This window comes from Haliaeetus albicilla, chromosome 5 (genome assembly GCF_947461875.1).
Source record: "Haliaeetus albicilla chromosome 5, bHalAlb1.1, whole genome shotgun sequence".
Classification (NCBI taxonomy): domain Eukaryota; kingdom Metazoa; phylum Chordata; class Aves; order Accipitriformes; family Accipitridae; genus Haliaeetus; species Haliaeetus albicilla.
In genome coordinates, this window is record NC_091487.1 from 43,592,098 (window position 1) to 43,608,897 (window position 16,800).

A 16,800-nucleotide genomic window follows, 5' to 3' on the forward strand; every position below is an offset into this window, starting at 1 on the left:
AAATACGCTCCAGGCTCGGCTGGCTCCAGAGCTCTGTTGTGCCCTTCTGCCGGCCTCCTCTGCGCGGGGTGCCGGGCACACACAGCCGTCCTGCCCGGGCAGGGGAAGGGCATGGCCGTGCCCAGCCCTGAGGCCGTGTCGCTTTGCAGCCGGAGGTGTCGTGGATCCCCAACAAGCACTACTCCGGCATCTACGGGCTGATGAAGCTGACGCTTACCAAGGCGCTGCCCTCCAGCCTTTCCAAGGTCATCGTCTTGGACACCGACATCACCTTCGCCACCGACATCGCTGAGCTCTGGGCTGTCTTTGGGAAGTTTTCTGGTGAGGACAGGGTGCCCCTGGGACCCACTGGGGTCCTGGGCTCAGGGTGGCGGTCCCTGTCTGCCACAGCACCAGGGCGGTGGGTTTGCTTGGGCCCTCTGAACCTACAGCAAGACTGGCTGCATCCACGTCCCTCTGTTTCCTCAGACAAGCAGGTGATTGGGCTGGTGGAGAACCAAAGCGACTGGTATTTGGGCAACCTGTGGAAAAACCACAAACCGTGGCCGGCCCTGGGACGCGGCTTCAACACGGGTGAGTGTGGGCTGCCGGGGTGGACCCTGCAGCCTGATGGCACGTCCAGCTGAGGCGGCACTCGGCACGGGGAGGCTGGGGAAGGCTGAGGTGAGGCAGGAGAGACTGCTGAGCACGAGGGGGCTGCTACAGCGCCCTGGGGTCGTGTGGGTGGGCGCAGAAGCAGCAGCACGTTCCAGGGGCCGAAGGCACGCAGGCTGCTGTGCTCCAGCTCTGTGATGGCTGGATGCAGTGGCACGTTCCAGGGGCCGAAGGCACGCAGGCTGCTGTGCTCCAGCTCTGCGATGGCTGGATGCTCCCTCGGTGACCCAGTGCCCTCCTCCCCGGCACCCAGGGGTGATCCTGCTCCTGCTTGACCGCCTGCGTCGCCTGGGCTGGGAGCAGATGTGGCGGCTGACAGCGGAGCGGGAGCTCATGAGCATGCTCTCCACTTCGCTGGCCGATCAGGTAACGGTCCCTCCTCCAGGGTGGTCGGCCCTTCTGCGTTCCCACAGCTCTGCTGGCACGGCGGGGGGGCCTTGCTGTCTTCCTCATCCACCTGTGCACTCGCCTTTCTCCCTCTTAGGACATCTTTAACGCGGTGATCAAGCAGGACCCAGCCCTGGTGTACCGACTCCCCTGCTTCTGGAACGTGCAGCTCTCTGATCACACTCGCTCGGAGCAGTGCTACACCGAGGTCTCGGATCTCAAGGTGGGTGGGTTTGCTGCCTTTGAGACTGGGGAGGGCCCGAAGGACAGCACATGCACCGGAGGTCCGGGGGGAGTCAGCATGGGGTCTGGGGGCTTGGGGAGCGCTGGGTGCCGCTGACTTCCCCGCCTCCGTGGGGTGACACGCCACTGCCCTCAGGTGATCCACTGGAACTCGCCCAAGAAGCTGCGGGTGAAGAACAAGCACGTGGAGTTCTTTCGCAACCTCTACCTGACCTTCCTGGAGTACGATGGGAACCTGCTGCGCAGGGAGCTCTTTGGCTGTGCCAGTCTCCCCAGCCCACCCAGTGACCAGGTGAGGGCGACGGTGACTCTGCCCCTGACCCCAGAGCGTGGGGTGGGTGGGCAGAGACCCCACACAGCCCCCCCCCAGCTCCCCGTGGGGCTCCCGCTCTCCCTCACCCTTGCGGCGTTGCAGCTGCAGCAGGCACTGGAGGAGTTGGATGAGGATGATCCCTGCTACGATTTCCGCCGGCAGCACCTCACGCAGCACCGCGTCCACCTGTTCTTCCTGCAGTACGAGTTCCTGGCCCTTCCGAACCCCACCGATGTCACCCTCGTGGCCCAGCTCTCCATGGACAGGTACTTGCTGGTGGGGCTGGTGGGACGTCGGATCCACAGCTTGGGAGCTACCAGGGATCTCGAAACGTGGGTTCCTCACCCTCGCACCGGTGCTTTGCAGTGAGGAGCAGCACCCCAAGCCGGGAGCAGCAATTCCTCCCGCTCTCCCCCCCCGAACTGGGCTCGCTCGGCTGGCGTGCGGCTCGCTGGCGGGCACCCAGTGCTGGGTTGGGCCAAGCTGCCACGGGGCAGGTCTCCTGCCCACGCAGTGCTCCTCCGCTTCCACAGGTTACAGATGTTGGAGGCCATCTGCAAACACTGGGCAGGCCCCATCAGCCTGGCGCTGTACATGTCGGACGCGGAGGCTCAGCAGTTCCTGCGCTACGCCCAGGCCTCGGAGGTGCTGAGCGCCCGCCGCAACGTCGCCTACCACATAGTCTACAAGGAGGGGCAGTTCTACCCCATCAACCTCCTGCGCAACGTGGCCTTGGCCAACACGCAGACGCCATACGTCTTTCTGACGGACATTGACTTCCTGCCTATGTATGGCCTCTACGATTACCTCAGGTAAGGCTTTCTCCGGCTGGCTCTTGCTCAGCCTGCCAGGCTCCCCAAGCACAGGGGCTTGCAGAAAACACCGTGGGCAGCAGTTCTCAACACGCAGAAACTGTTTCCTTTGCGTTCAACCTCGGGATCCTGCCCTTGCTTTTGTCAGACGCCAGCTGAGGAGGAAGCAGCCACGGCTGTGAGGGCTGCCCTGTTCCTCCTGCCCCTGCATGGCACCAGTACAAAGCGTCTAAACCCACTAATACCCTTCTGGGCAGGCCTGAGGGGCTGAGGAAGGAGGCTGCGGCCACGGCTGACAGCCAGGGAGACCTCACACCCCTCCTACCGCTGTAGGAACTCCATCCAGCAGCTGGAGCTGCCCCAGAGGAAGGCAGCTCTCATCGTGCCGGCGTTCGAGACCCTGCACTACCGCTTGACCTTCCCCAAATCCAAAGCAGAGCTGCTCTCCATGCTGGACATGGGCTCCCTCTACACCTTCAGGTAGGGACCAAAGCTGCTCTGCTGTCCCGACGGGGCTGTCACACCCAGCAGAAGCCCGTTTTGTACCCCAGTGCCTTGGGGCTGCGGGGCAGCCGGCCGAGAGGATCCCCTGCGTCCTCTGTCTGTCTCGGGGAGCTGCCAGCTCCCCCCAGTCTCTCATTTCCATCCCTCCCTGTAGGTACCACGTGTGGCCGAAAGGCCATGCCCCAACTGACTATGCCAAGTGGCGGACGGCCACCGTGCCGTACCGCGTGGCGTGGCAGCCAGACTTCGAGCCTTACGTTGTAGTGAGGCGAGACTGCCCCAAGTACGACCAGAGGTTCGTGGGCTTCGGCTGGAACAAGGTGTCCCACATCATGGAGCTGGACGCGCAGGTGGGTGAGGGACTGCTCCCGGCACCACGGGGGTGCTGGGTGTTGTGTGTGTGGGGGGGTCTTGGCCAGGCAGCGACGTCTTGGTACCACCAAGCCGATGCTGCCAGTAAGGGCTGCTGCTCTGCCCCCAGGAGTACGAGCTGCTGGTCCTGCCCAACGCCTTCATGATCCACATGCCCCACGCCCCCAGCTTCGACATCTCCAAGTTCCGCCTGAGCGCAGGGTACCGGGGCTGCCTCCAGACGCTGCGGGAGGAGTTCCACCAGGACCTGTCGCGGCGGTACGGGGCCGCTGCGCTCAAGTACCTCACCGCCGAGAGGAGCCTGTGACGCCCGGGGACAGTGGGCGCGGGGCGCTAGCCCACCGCTGCAGCCTGACCTGAGGGAACCGAGCCAGCAGCACGACCTCTCCAGCCCGGCAAAGGGATGCCTGTAGAGAAGATGGAAGATGCCAGCTGCGAGAACAGGCGGTGCCTGCGGGTCGAGCTGCTGTGGCGCGGCCAAGGGGTTTTTTTGGAGCAGCGGCGTTCCTGTGTTACAGGGAAACCTTCCCATGGTGGGGGCCAGGGGTCGGGTCTCCTCCCTCCCCTGTTTTAGGTTTTAGCAGATGTGGATTCTCGGCCTTCGTTAGCTCGCCTCACCTTGAGGCTTGGCTCCTTGAGAGGTCTGGGAGCTGTACCTTACCCTGCTCTGCCTCTGCCCTGTGGTCCCAGGTCCCAGTCCTCTGCACACCCCTCGGGGGCTTTGGTGAGCGGATGTAGACGAGGATGTAGAGCATCCTTTCGCATCCTTTGTGGAGCAGGCTCAGAGAACACCCTGGGAGATGGGGCCAGGGAGCACCAGGAATTGCGGAGACCTGCTTCAAGCCTGGATAGAGGCTGGCTGGTTAACAGGGCGAACTGGTGGTACTCCCCATCCGTACGGATGCAAAGTCTCCAGTGGGGTTGGCTCAGGACTGGTGGTGTGGGAGTCACCCAGAGCAGGACAAGCTGTCTGCTGTTCCAAAGCAGCGAGCTCCCAGAACAGGCTAGAAGCAACCATGCCCGTGACAGGCCCCGTCCTGGGGCTGGCAGTGCCCCGCAGGGCAGGGCTGCGGACCATCGCCATGGGCAAAACAGCAGCTGCTGTGGGCCAGCGCACGCTTGGAGAAATTCGTGGCAGGGGACCACCCTGCTCCTCCCCAGCTCTTGGCAGCTCAGACGTTGCCATCGACAATCAGGGATGTGGTTGACACTGGACAAGACCGTAGCTGAGCACTGTGGCGGGATCCCCGTGCCGGGAGCAGCTTGGCCGGGCGCTGTTCCACCGCTAGCACACACTGGAGCACAGAGGATGCATTGCTTTCCTCACGCTATTTAAATTATTTAATACTTTTCTCATAAGAATTAAATGATTAGGGTGTCTGGGGGTTTTTTTTTGGTGTTTGTTTTTTTTTTAATCCTTTCTTCCTCCCAGATGATTTTGCTGGTGGCCCTGGAGGCTCTCCAGGCCACCTGCTGCTGCAGTCACCGCTGTTCTCTCCTTAGCGTTACTCTGGGCTGCAGGAGCCAGCTCTGTGCAGGTGTGAGGATTTCCGTCCATGGTGGGAGCGGCTAGGAGGAGCCATACAAAGCGCGGGGTATGGAAAGGGCACAAGCGCCTCTTGCTTATTCTCTCTTTTTAATTTAATTTTTAAATTAAAGCTTTTTTATTCTTTTTCACATCCTTGTTAGAACTGCCTGGTTATTAATTTTTTCTACTGGGAGCCTGCACATGTCCGCTGGGGGGAAGGCAGGGGGAGGAGAGCAATGCAGGGGTAGCCTGAGCCTCGGCTGGGGAAAAGCAGAGCAAGCCCCGCAGTGCCTGGCGCGTTTGAAGCCTTTTCCCTTTCTGGCTGGCACAGTGGGAGGGTTGGGGAGCAGGGAGCAACAGCAGGCAAAAGAAACGCCCGTGGCACCAAGCGGCAGGTGCGCCGGTCCCCTGCCAGCTCCGAAATGGCTGGCGGTCACTGACTGCGGTGAGATCAAGTCTGCCGGTTCCCGGTGCCGCAGCGGGGCTGGCAACACGGGTAGCAGCGCAGCCTGCACCATTTAAATGGAGCCTGTGGCTTCATGGCTTAGGCATGTAGTCAGTTTAATCACACCCAAGTAGAAGAGATGCGGTTTCTTCTTCTGGCGGTGCTGCGGCTCATCCCCGAGACCAGCGTGAACAGCCTTGGCTTTACAAGACTGTTGGGAATAAAAAAACTGGCTCTTGGGCCACCTGAGCCGCCAGCCTCGCATCTGGGGGGAGCGGGGAGGCTGAGGGGGTTATGCCAGGAGCGAGTTGTCGAGGCTTTATTTGGGAAAGGGCTGGGAAGACATTGCTAATCACTGTGAAGCCAGGTGCACCTGGACCCGACCAGTCCCTAGCAGACAGCTTTGGTTTACTACAGCCAAAGCTCGCCGGTATCGCTCTGCTGCCACACTAAGAGACAAGACAGGTTTAGATCAGATCTAGACAGTAGTTTAGCCTGCTCTCTGCTAGAGACGTGGTGGTGGCACAGTGCTGGGATGGGGCAGGCCTCTCCTGGGCGTTTCTTTGATGGCTAGGTGGCTACAGAAATGCTGGCTCTGCAGGTTTTTTGGAAGGTGTGCTGCTATGCCTGCAGCAGGAGGACTGTGTGCCATCATTTTCAGATAACACTTCCCAGCCTAGCCAGTCCTTAGCCCAAAATGTGCCGACAAGGGTGTAGGTACCTGGAGTAAACCCAGTTCGGTGTTGGTCTCTATGTGCCCTCTGCCGGGCAGCATCAGCTGGAGGCAACCACTCAGTCAGAGCCCCTGGAGATATTCTTTAGAGCTAAAATTCATTTCTACTATCGCAGCACCCTTCTCCCTGCCAAGAAAGCAAGCCTCAAGCTGGAGTGTGCCGCAGCCATCATGCAGAGCCACGGCTCAGAAACCCCTCCCGGGGCTGGGGACTTTCTACGGGCACCGCGCCATCCCCTGTGCCTGTGGGACCCACTGTCCCCACCTGGTACATATGGCTAAGGAGACAAGAGATTTTATTGTGTTTTATTTAGTAAAATGTTAAAATAAATAAATACAAATTGATCAGATGCTCTGTACCCCCTCCCCCACCCCAACTTTAATTTGCTAAAATCTAAACACATTTGTACCAAAACTGAAACCACAAGGGACTTGAAGGCAGCAAAGAGACTGCAGATCACTATGAGCATCAGGCTAAAAAAAATAGAGATATTTAAAAAACCCAAACCAGCTCACAAGTCAGTGTTCTCATGATGTGAATCTGTGACAACAGAGCAGTACCAGTCAGAAAGGGCATTTTACACCAGGGCCTGTAAGGACGGGAGATTGACGGGGAGAGGAGCAGCACAGGCGGCACCGGCTCACGGAGGGCAGAGCCATGGCTTTGCCGTGCGGAAACCCAGCCGGGACAGAAGCTGCCGCCGTCCCCGCGCAGCACCAGACCTGCGGCCGCGGGGGGCTGTGCCGCCAGAACTGGGGGCTGTTCATCAAGAGCACCTGGAGGAGTCGGGCAGGCTGGGGAGGGACCGGGGCTTGGACACGGCACCCTTCAGCGTCAGCTCCTGGTCCGACCCCAGGCCAGGACTCCCACTTTACAGCTTGGTTTCGGGTGAAACGCTGGGGTGGGGGGAGAACGGGACGAAGCACGGCACATAGGCGGGGTGGTGGTATCAACAAGTCTACTGAGATGGTGCTGGCACGATCGCAGGAACATGAAGCTGTGAGCGAGGCCTGAGTATTTTCTTTATACAAGCAGAGCTGCCTTCACAACCCGCCTGTCCTCGGCTGTGGACGACACGGTGGGTGTTTGCAGATTAGAGCCAGTCAGCTCCCAAAAGACAAAACACGGCACGGGAAACCACCCCACTGCCGCACCAGACCTCCCAGGCAAGCAGCAGCTCACCACCACTTCTCTGCACCACGGGCTCCACTGCTGTTGACGTGGCAAAGTTGTTTCCTTCCTCCGCAGGAGCCTGAACAGGTTGGCGCTAGCAGTTTCCCCCCACCGGTTACCTCGCTTGACCTTTGCTTAACGGAGTTTGCAATCCACGCTTTGCTTCCGTGGGGCACCCAAGACGCCTCTGCCAGCCTAAGAGGGTGCTTGGGGGGGGTCCTGCAGCTGTAACCAGAGCGAAGCAGCTCGTGGGACACAACTGCCTGTTGGCTCTGGTTGCGTGGGGCTGCCGGGAAGCTGCCTGAGCCTCAGGGGCTTATGCGGTAGCAAAAACCCTCCTTAAGGAGGGTCTTGGCTGCCTGTCATATATGGCACCAGGAACGATTTGGAGATAACGTACCTTCTGGAAGGGAGAGCTGACGGGTAAGGTGCTACTCCTGGCTCTAGAGTCAATCACTGTTTTGATTGCCAGTGATAATTAAAGTAAAGAAACATATGAGACTGTGATTAGAAATTACACAGTAGCCCAGAACAAGCAGAAACACGCAGCCTCCTGCTGCACCCAGCACGGAGCGTGACTGTACCTCTTCTTTCAACAGTGCCTGCTCCCTGTGCCCGCAGCCCATGAAAAACAGCTCTCGCACTGTCAGCACTGCCAGTACCCGCTTTACGGAGGGGAATGCGAGGCATGGAGGCATTTCTTTCTTTCTCTTTTAAATAAGTGCCCTTCTCCCCTCAATTTCGGCATGCTCCACCTCAGAGGCCAAGATCTGGGTAACGAGCAAGGGGAACCCCTGCCCTTGCTTGCACGTGCACAGCCTCCTCCCTGTGCTGCTGCAGTATCAACCCTCAGTGCTGGGGATCCAAAATCAAGGGTGGCCACCGAACGCAGCCCCAGGAGCTGGCCTGTGCCACTGCGGGACCTGCATAAGCCACTGCCCCCCTTCCCCACCTGAGCTATGCCCCCAAGGCCATTCTGGTTGCCGACTAAGAAAAGGGCTTTCTCGAAGCTCAGCGGTAACAATACTTCATTTCTTTTCCAACACCACAGATAAAAGAAGGCAGGTGACAAAGGGGCAGGAATTGGTCGAGGTCTGCATTTGCCAGTGTAAATTTAGGACAAAGAAAAAAGATGCAAATCCCCCAGGTGGTGAAAACACTGCTGAGCGCCAGCAGACCGATACTGCTCGCTGCTGCTGCCTTTCCGTGCCACCTCTCCACCCAGGACAGACAGAGCCAAGCTTTCAAGGCTTTTGAGTTCCCCAGGCACTCCTGATAGTAAGCATGCCCTTAAGTACTTCTTCCTTCCTAGATGGGCACTGGGCTGAGTTTCTCTGTCTGAAGCATTTGACACCTGCTTGGATCCTACAGAGTGAAGAACAGACACAGAGCTTACTCCCTCCTAACACAGGAGAGCTGGGACAGCTGTTGTCCCAGGAGGGTGCCCCATGGGCTGCTGCTTAATGTAGCCTTGATGCAGGCCCTCAGCTCCTGAAGGGTTATCTTAAACTTACCACATGCCCCTGTCTAGCTGTACTGGTGAAGTGCCCCTTTGCATGTGTCCCTAAAGAAACCAGATCCTAAGAAAACAGGGAGGCATTGCTGCACAGAGGGGTTTTGGCACAGAACTGCCAGATGTGACAGCTCAGAGCGCAGGAATCTTGCACGAATACTCCAAGAGATGGCCGAGAAGTATCTGAGTCACAGGTCCTGCCCGGCATCATCTCCTCCACTCGGGACCTGTGTAAGCTGACACTGGTTTCAAGTAGGCTGATCGTGACACTTGAACTAGGAAGGTGCAACCACATTGGCAGAGCTGAACCTTTAGCTAGTCTCGGGAGTATTTCTAGCAAGATTTTTAATTAATGCGGTCCAGATTAGAGCAGGCTCCAGCTGCCCCAAGGTCTGCTTCATCTGCCTTATCCCACGTTGTAGCACAGAAGTCAAATAAGGCTCTTGTCAGGATGGCATCACTCGGCAGCAGAAGCAGAGCTAGGGATGACTTAGTGCCCGCTTCCTTCCCTATCTGCAGCTGAGCAGCTCTTTTCTCCCACCGCACTTGGTCCTTTTGGAATACAGATCAACCCAAGTCAGGAATCAAGGCAGGATAAAGAGCCTTTTAGCCCTAGTCTTTCCACTGAACTTTCAAACCCTGTAACTGCAGGAACACCTGTCTCGTCACAACAGAGCCCTATTTCACTCCTGGGTTTTTCCTACCCTCACGTTCCCTCCTTCTCCTCTCTTTCCATTTCTTCTCTCTGCTCTGCTTTATCCCACGTAATCTTCATTTCCTTTGCTCCTCCTGCTTCCTCTCTTCCTTTCCCCCGTCTCCAGCTCTGTACCCCTTTTCACTGCCCTTGCTTCTCAAAAGAGGCTTCTGTCCTTTCCTTTGTCTTTGCAACACCCATCTCTGGCCTGGGGAGATGAGAAGCCCCAGCCTGGCTGTTCTCATGCGATACACTCCAGGGCCTTGCACAGCACAGCGATTTTCACAGCTCGTGGCTGATTTTTCACTGATGCTCTTGGCAAGCCTGTTTTCTGTTCGCTACTCAGGTAGTTTAGTAATACTGACAGGGGATACAGACAGACCCTCACACAGGTAAGGTCTTGGTTTTCTGAAACAAGCCCACATCTTAAATTAACCTCTAGGAGAGGTGTTTGTCTTTTCATGGGTCTGTAATTACCAAGCTTACCAGTGCATGGTATAAATAATTTTCTTTATTGGCAAGTTTCAACTATGTGCTCAGCCTATACAAGACACAATGATGCAGAAAGTTCTTGTCCCAGATAAAAGATAAACATGGGGAAATGGGAGCTAAAGGTAAAGGACATAGAGTCATATTTTTCAAGTATTACATTCCATTCTGTAGGTGTTACAAACAGGACTGAGGCTTAAAGAAGGATCTGAGTAAGACGGCAATAACCTGGAGACAAGATGTCTGCAGCTCTTGTGTTTTCCTGATCCCACCTGATTTTTAGGGCATTCCCTGGTCCAGGTCTGACCACTGAAAACAAGGATCCAACAGTGTGTCGCTGCGAGGCTTGCTCGCATCCCCTCAGAGACCAGTACCTAGCTGGCTGTTGGAAGGGCTCTTCGGAGACCTTTTGCCTTCTGAATGCCAGAAACTACAAAATCCACATAGTGCTTGGGAATGGCCTTTGCTGAGGTAGTTTGTTGGCCAGGCAAGCCTAAACGCCAAATGAAATTAGCTGCACGACAAAACATCTTCCTCTTTCTCCAGGTTCCTGACTCTTCTTCTACACACTTGTCAGAAAACTGTCTGCAGTAACCCAGCAAGGTTGAACTTGCTCTGGATCTTCAGAATTCCCAAGGGAGGACAAATGGAGGTGAAGCAAGGTCAAAACAGTTCTGAAAAGACACAACAAATTCTGCCCAAAGGGGCATGGTCCACAAGGAAGCGTAATATCGGTATTTCAGTGGTTATCTGAGCAGCTCACTGAGAGAGGCCCTCAGTAAAAGAGTGAACTGTGGTTTGACATCAGAATTGGTATTTTAAAAACATGTTTCATTAAAAAACATGTATTCATCATTAGTGCTTCACAAGCAAAGAGGGCAGGGTGCAACCCAGCTGGGGAAAAAAAGCAAGAGAAGCATGTGCACTGCAAATTCACAAATATTTTCCACTGTATCCACACGGGAAGGAAATTTCAGAGTTTACTCCCTGTATTGGGGGCTGCTACAGCTTGGTGGGGCTAAGAGGGAGATTTCACTCTGGGTTCTCCTGAATGCTGATCAAGCTGCTTTTCAGGGCTGTCTCTGCAACAGTACAGGGAAGAAGATGATTTGAAGCCAAGGAGGTCAGAATTAGGGTTCACATTTCCAGACAGCTGGAATACACATTTGCTCTCTTAAGCCTGGTCAGCTAGGAAGGATAAAATACAATATTGTTCTTCCTACCGACCACAAAACCAAAAGATCTGCCCTTAAAATTATCACCTCTTTAATTTCTAGGTTAGCGGCTTTTAGTTCATATCCCCACCAACAGAAACTTGCTTGCAACAAAGAACAAAGTCCTTGTTTTGCTCATGCAAACCATTAGTTCATCCTACCAACATGGTAACTCCTGGCTAATGGATGTCCTCAAAGAATCATCCATGCTACTCACCCTACTTGCCAATCTTCCCTAGAAGTATTGCCTTTACTGCGTTTTGTACAGCACTAAAACCACCGCTGGCTCTAAACGAAGATAATGAGAATATTAATGATAATACTAATTCTTCTAGCCAGGTCACACCCTCACTTTCTCACTCTGACCACAACACACCTTTCCAGCTGTTTAAAGAACAGACTGCAAGGAGGAGGGAAAAAACTACTTCTGCAATGCTTACTCTGTTTCTGAGCAAAGAAGCAGGGTGACTTCTTAAAGCCCTTAGCACTGGGCTGAGAGCCAGGGCCGTCTCTGATGTGAGCCTCCTCTGTGGTCTCATCTCCTCCTTTATAACTGAGATTTAAAAGCCACTTATTTCCCATCAATGACAAGCAATGACATAAGAATTAGTTAATATCTTGATGGTGGTTTGGAAATACAAAACGCCAGTCATTATGACAGCTTCCCAAAGAGCAGAAGTTTTAGTACAAACTCACCCTCTCTCAAATATTACATGAGAAAAAAACCAAACCAGTCCAAACCCAGAAGACAAACTTGAGCTTCTAAGCTGTCAGAGTTTAAATTTCTCCCTTGATTGGAAACTCTTAGAGCAGCTAGAAAAACAACATTTTCCTCTGTGTTTAGCAAATGCCAATTCCCCTTCCACCCTATTGTTGCTAATTGGGCAGAGATAACCCCAATTTACTTATGTCTATGTAGCAGCATCATTGCTAGTGTCAGTGCAGCCCTGGGAATGCTCCTTGCCTACTGACTGATACTGCTGCAGAGCCAGGAGGGAAAGCATCCAAACGGGATCAGCGAGAGAGAGAGAAAACTACCTAGCAGCATCGAAAAGTCTAAGTTAAGATCATTTCTCTGCCAGGTAATGATTAACTAAAGGCGTCCTTTTACAGTCTGGAATACAAATGCTGTTAAGAAAAGGGACATAAAAGTCTATACTTATCTACTCGGATTCTGGAGACAAGCAGATGCCTCAGAAAAACAGTAATAGCTGTTTTAACATCTCCTGGCTGGTTAACTGCACTCAAATTTAAATACGGCTACCAGTGAATTTCACTTCCATCCCCTCCTGAATTGGCAAAGAAAAGAGAAGGACTATTGAGTCTTCAGGCATAGCTTGCTACCCCCAAACAGTGCAGTGCTTCCAAGAGAGCTCAGAAGATAACACCAGAAATAAGAACATGAGAACCATGAAGACTCAGCGCACCTATCCCTAGAGACTGTCTCTTACCAGGAATGTACTCGATGCTTCAGAAGATGATGTTAAGAATTACCCAAGTGGCCAACTACAGAACAACCTGGCCAAAAAGGCAGTTTCTCCTGAGTATCTGGCCGTTAGCTGCTGGCTCATATTCTAAAGAAAGAAGGCTCATGTTCAGTTTGTTTTTTCTCTTCATCCCTTGAAATATATAGTCCTTTGTTTAAGTGCTATGGGTTGCTGGCACAGTGCTGCCCTATGATAATGATCCCCACTGGTAACTGGGTTGATGGAAGGACATTTTTAGTTTGACCAGTTTTGACATCGTCTGCCCAGCTGTCTCCTTGCCACTTGTGCTAACTTATCCTTCCAGCTCTGCTAGTTCCAGAACAGAACTCAAACATCACAAGACAGAGTCGAGGTTATCACAGGTTCAGCTGAGAAGTGCACGTAAGAGTCACTTTCCCAACTACAGACAAAATGTGAGAACTCGGGATATCAGTTCTGAGCTCAGAGCTGAAAATAGTGCACACGCCTACAGAAGGAATAAAAGTCCTTAAAGGGCAGAAGGGCAACCTAAAGGAGAGGGAAGCAAACAGCTCCAAGAATCCCACAGAAGCATACTTGGCTGTAGCAGCAAAGAGACTCTCTCAGGCTATGTAGTGTCTGGAGTATTCACTTCTTGCTCAGAAATGCATCCTTGAAATCCAAACCTTTTCTATCTTCCACTAGAAACAGCTGAGCAGGTCTGCCTCGCCACCCAACGCATGCTCTCAAGGGCACCGCACCGGGGACTCTGCCTCACATCGTGTGTAGTGGCTCAACTCTGCTCCCACTGGAAGTAAAGGGAGTTTTACCAGTACTTACAGTAGAAACAGGGTTTGCCCAAAAGTTTATATGCAGTAGTGAAACTAGGCAGCTCTGTGACACAACCCTACATGACCAGAATCAGCACTCTAAACTGAGACAGACCCCACAATAATAGGAAGCACAAGGCAAGCTTTGCTATCTAGAGTGAAAAGATTATACATAAGAGATGAACTTCTTAAACAAGAGGATGTAACAGAAGGCGATTTCAGCCTAACCAACTCACTTTCATTCTCAAGCTCTAATCCGTCTGTATCACAAAACTATAAAAGCCTTAAACAAGCACGCTGCCAATTGCTTCTCTCTGGGTTACGAATACATGAAAGAATGGGGGAGATATGGTAACAGCAGAGACAAGCCTGGCAGATCCTCCAGGTGGGGTGAGATCCAGCACTGCAGGATTTGATTCTCTTTAGAGTTTAGCCAGTAGCATGTATGGTATAATCTATGGAAACTGTCCCATTGGATTTTAAAACACAAACACAGCAGAATGTCATCATAAATAAGCAAAGTCTGTGTTAAAAAATTCTAAGTACACAGCGTTTTCTCCAGTTCTGACACCTTTTTAATAGAAATCACTTGTTTAGGAAACAAATAGCACTTTTGTAATTTTTTTTTTTTTTTACAATGTTTCTTACCTTGATCTTATTTTAAGTAACACTAGGAAGACCTCAATATCTTTTATTTTCCTTTTTAATTTAAAAAAGTTGTTTTTTTTTTCCCCCAGATACAAAGATTTTGCCCTTGCATAAAAAAACAGTGCCCAAAACGATGACACAAGGACTCACAAAGACTCACTGTATCTCACTGACACTATTACTTCTAATCTATACCATGCAAGGTCCCATCTACCTCTTTAATTAGACTGTCAGCCTGAAAAACAGCTTTTCTATTCCTTATTTAGTTCTTGTTACCAAAAGAAGAGAAAGGAAGTGAAAGAAAGGACATTTCTCTGTTCAGTTCACACATCTGGGTCATGTGCTACTTTGTTCAGGATACCTTTGTTGTTTATAAATATAGAAAAGGGTTGGAATCTCATTTTCAAGTAATCGATGCACATTTTCTCTTGGGACACCTCCGTCCAATGCTCCAAGCTGACCCTGGATTCTGGCCCTCTATTTTCCCATTCCCAACATAGGCTTTCTGGATGAGTGTGAGGACCCAAACCAATTCTGCAAAGCATGTCTGTTGTTTAATGTGAAGAAACAGGATTAACCCAAAGCTGTTGGGACAGTAGATACTCAGCCTGTACATGTGCTGGTTACTCAGTGAAAAGTCCATCTCCTTTCCTTTTGTACATCTCCTGTCTAAACAATAGTAAATACTGCTTATTTGATAGACTTGTCCCTTCTGGGCACTGGGATTTGATAATTTATATTTCTGTTTTTTTGGTTTAATAGTACTGAGAGTTTAGAAACAGGAAAAGCCCACAGGCTCTTTGGACTTGTTTTTGTTTTCCCCTAGCTAAACAAACTGTTCTGCAAATAAGGATTTGAAACCTGCTCTCCTCCCTCATCCCTGCTCCTCACCCCAAACAAAAATAAAACAAACCTATAGTGGCTGTGGAGGCTGCTGCAGGCACACACTGGTGTAAAATATAGAGAGAGTAAATATATTATTTCACTTGGCATGGTGCTGGCAAAGAACCCCCAGCTGGCACTATTCATGTAACATGATCCAAACTTTGCATGTACACACAGAATAAGAAGGATCAATTGGCAAACTCCGGTGCCGCCTGGCACAAGCATCTTCACGCTCTCTCTGGAACCAAAGAACTAAAGAATTCTGCACTTTCCAGAAGAAATCCGGTTTTGCTTTTCTAGAGTTTCATTATCTTGCTCTTCCTCCTCACCGCCACCTCCCTTGGCTCCTTCTTAACTTCACTGTGTTATTTAGTCTCATCGCCCTTGTTACAGTTCACCATGCAGCTCTGGGAAGGGGAGGGGGCTAAGGTGGAGGTGGCAGCATTAGTATTGTTAGTGGAGTCCATGCCATTGGAGATGGCTACTGAATTGACCTCAGAGTTTATGGGTTTTGAAAGGTCGATGCCTTGGATGAGGCGGATCAGCTGTTTTACCTTCTCCAAGGAGCTGTGCATCTCCTTCTGTTTTGCAAGGATGGTATTCTTCATTTCCATGCATTTCTGCAGCAAAACAGAAAAGCAGTAATAAGTTCAAGCTTATGAATTAAAGAAGGTAAGAGAAGGAATATGATGTTCACAGATCTAAATATAAATACGCAGAAAAGAGGCTGCAACTACAATTTCACTTTCCCAGCCTAGAAGAAAAAGAGTCTCAGGGCTGTGTTCACAGGAGAATTCTTATTTGCAGGCTGAGGAATTAAACTGCCAGTACGTAGCTGTCACCTGGTATGGCCCCCTTTCATCCCAAGGTGTTTTGCAAATGAACACAGACAACTCCATCCTTTTGTGTTCCTTTTGAAGGGAAACTTCCAAGTAGATGTTCTTCTTATTTTTTCTATTAGTATTGCATTGCTGAAATTTCTTTAGCTCAGATCTGCAAACTCAGGCATCCTACTGCAGCTGACTGCTGACAGTGTGTGTGCATGCCACTAAAGGGATACAGCCTTTGCTTTCACATATATTTTAGCAGGAACATCACTTCCTTCTCTCAATAAATAAAGGGGTACTTGAAAAGAAAAACAAGCCCTTCTTGACTTGAAAATCTTATTTTGTGGCCACTTCTTTCTCTTAGAAGCAAAAGTAACCTAGCTAGCTCATCAGATAAGAGTCAGCATAAAATAACTGTAAAAAAAGTCCACAAATGATGTTTCAAGGGTGAAAAACTGGTTATATCTACATATGAAACTCTCAAAAAGGAGATGGTAGCTATGTCTGTAACATTGAGGTTCTTACATGAAGATGGCAACCTTCCTACATTTCTTAAACCTTTTATCCACGCTGATCTCCAGACACTGTTGGTTTCAGCTTTACTGTTTTCACACGCAGCTCGTAGCATCATAAAAACACCACAATATTTAGGCCTAATGTGTCTTTTTTGGACAGTTCCAATGAAAGCATAAAAAAATGACTCGATCATAGAAAATAAAACATTCTCCTTACCTACTGTCAATCCCTCACATTAAAGGCTTGCATCTGCCTGGGTACATCACTGAGAAACAGTGTTAGTGTTCTAGCGCTGCTCAGGTTATGCCCAGCTACTGCTAACCAGAAGATGACAGTCTCTAGAACTGCTAACCAGCACCTCTCACCACTTGTTTTCTCCCAGTTGTTTTATTTGTACGGTCAGCATTTAGGGGCATTTAGGGGTCTATAAACATGGGACATTTACTTTTGTCCTAATAGGTAACGACAGGCAGACCAGAAAGCGCATCTGTATTTAAAAAGAAAAGCCTGTACTTATGTATCCAGCCTTACAGATGCTGCCACATAAGAGATTACAGTATTTTTAATTCTGTGA

General features: G+C 51.4%; 2 protein-coding genes across 22 annotated transcripts in view; one reads left to right on the forward strand and one right to left on the reverse strand.

The window, feature by feature from the left end:
• Window positions 1–4,962, forward strand: part of LARGE2 (LARGE xylosyl- and glucuronyltransferase 2) — a 24,375-nt gene extending 19,413 nt beyond the window's left edge. For 3 of the 7 annotated variants that reach the window (XM_069784472.1, XM_069784473.1, XM_069784474.1), the window contains 10 exons: window positions 150–321; window positions 469–573; window positions 908–1,020; window positions 1,139–1,264; window positions 1,421–1,576; window positions 1,655–1,863; window positions 2,131–2,409; window positions 2,743–2,889; window positions 3,068–3,263; window positions 3,395–4,962. In XM_069784472.1, the coding sequence (XP_069640573.1) occupies window positions 150–321; window positions 469–573; window positions 908–1,020; window positions 1,139–1,264; window positions 1,421–1,576; window positions 1,655–1,863; window positions 2,131–2,409; window positions 2,743–2,889; window positions 3,068–3,263; window positions 3,395–3,592 (1,701 nt within the window). In that variant the 3' untranslated portion in view covers window positions 3,593–4,962. The remainder of the gene's footprint in view (window positions 1–149; window positions 322–468; window positions 574–907; window positions 1,021–1,138; window positions 1,265–1,420; window positions 1,577–1,654; window positions 1,864–2,130; window positions 2,410–2,742; window positions 2,890–3,067; window positions 3,264–3,394) is intronic. The other 4 variants (XM_069784478.1, XM_069784479.1, XM_069784476.1 and 1 more) reach the window with 4 other exon arrangements.
• Window positions 4,963–6,283: 1,321 nt separating this feature from the next.
• Window positions 6,284–16,800, reverse strand: part of PHF21A (PHD finger protein 21A) — a 138,614-nt gene continuing 128,097 nt past the window's right edge. For 13 of the 15 annotated variants that reach the window (XM_069784489.1, XM_069784491.1, XM_069784490.1 and 10 more), the window contains one exon: window positions 6,284–15,503. In XM_069784489.1, coding sequence (XP_069640590.1) covers window positions 15,249–15,503 — 255 coding nt within the window. In that variant the 3' untranslated portion in view covers window positions 6,284–15,248. The remainder of the gene's footprint in view (window positions 15,504–16,800) is intronic. The other 2 variants (XM_069784488.1, XM_069784492.1) reach the window with 2 other exon arrangements.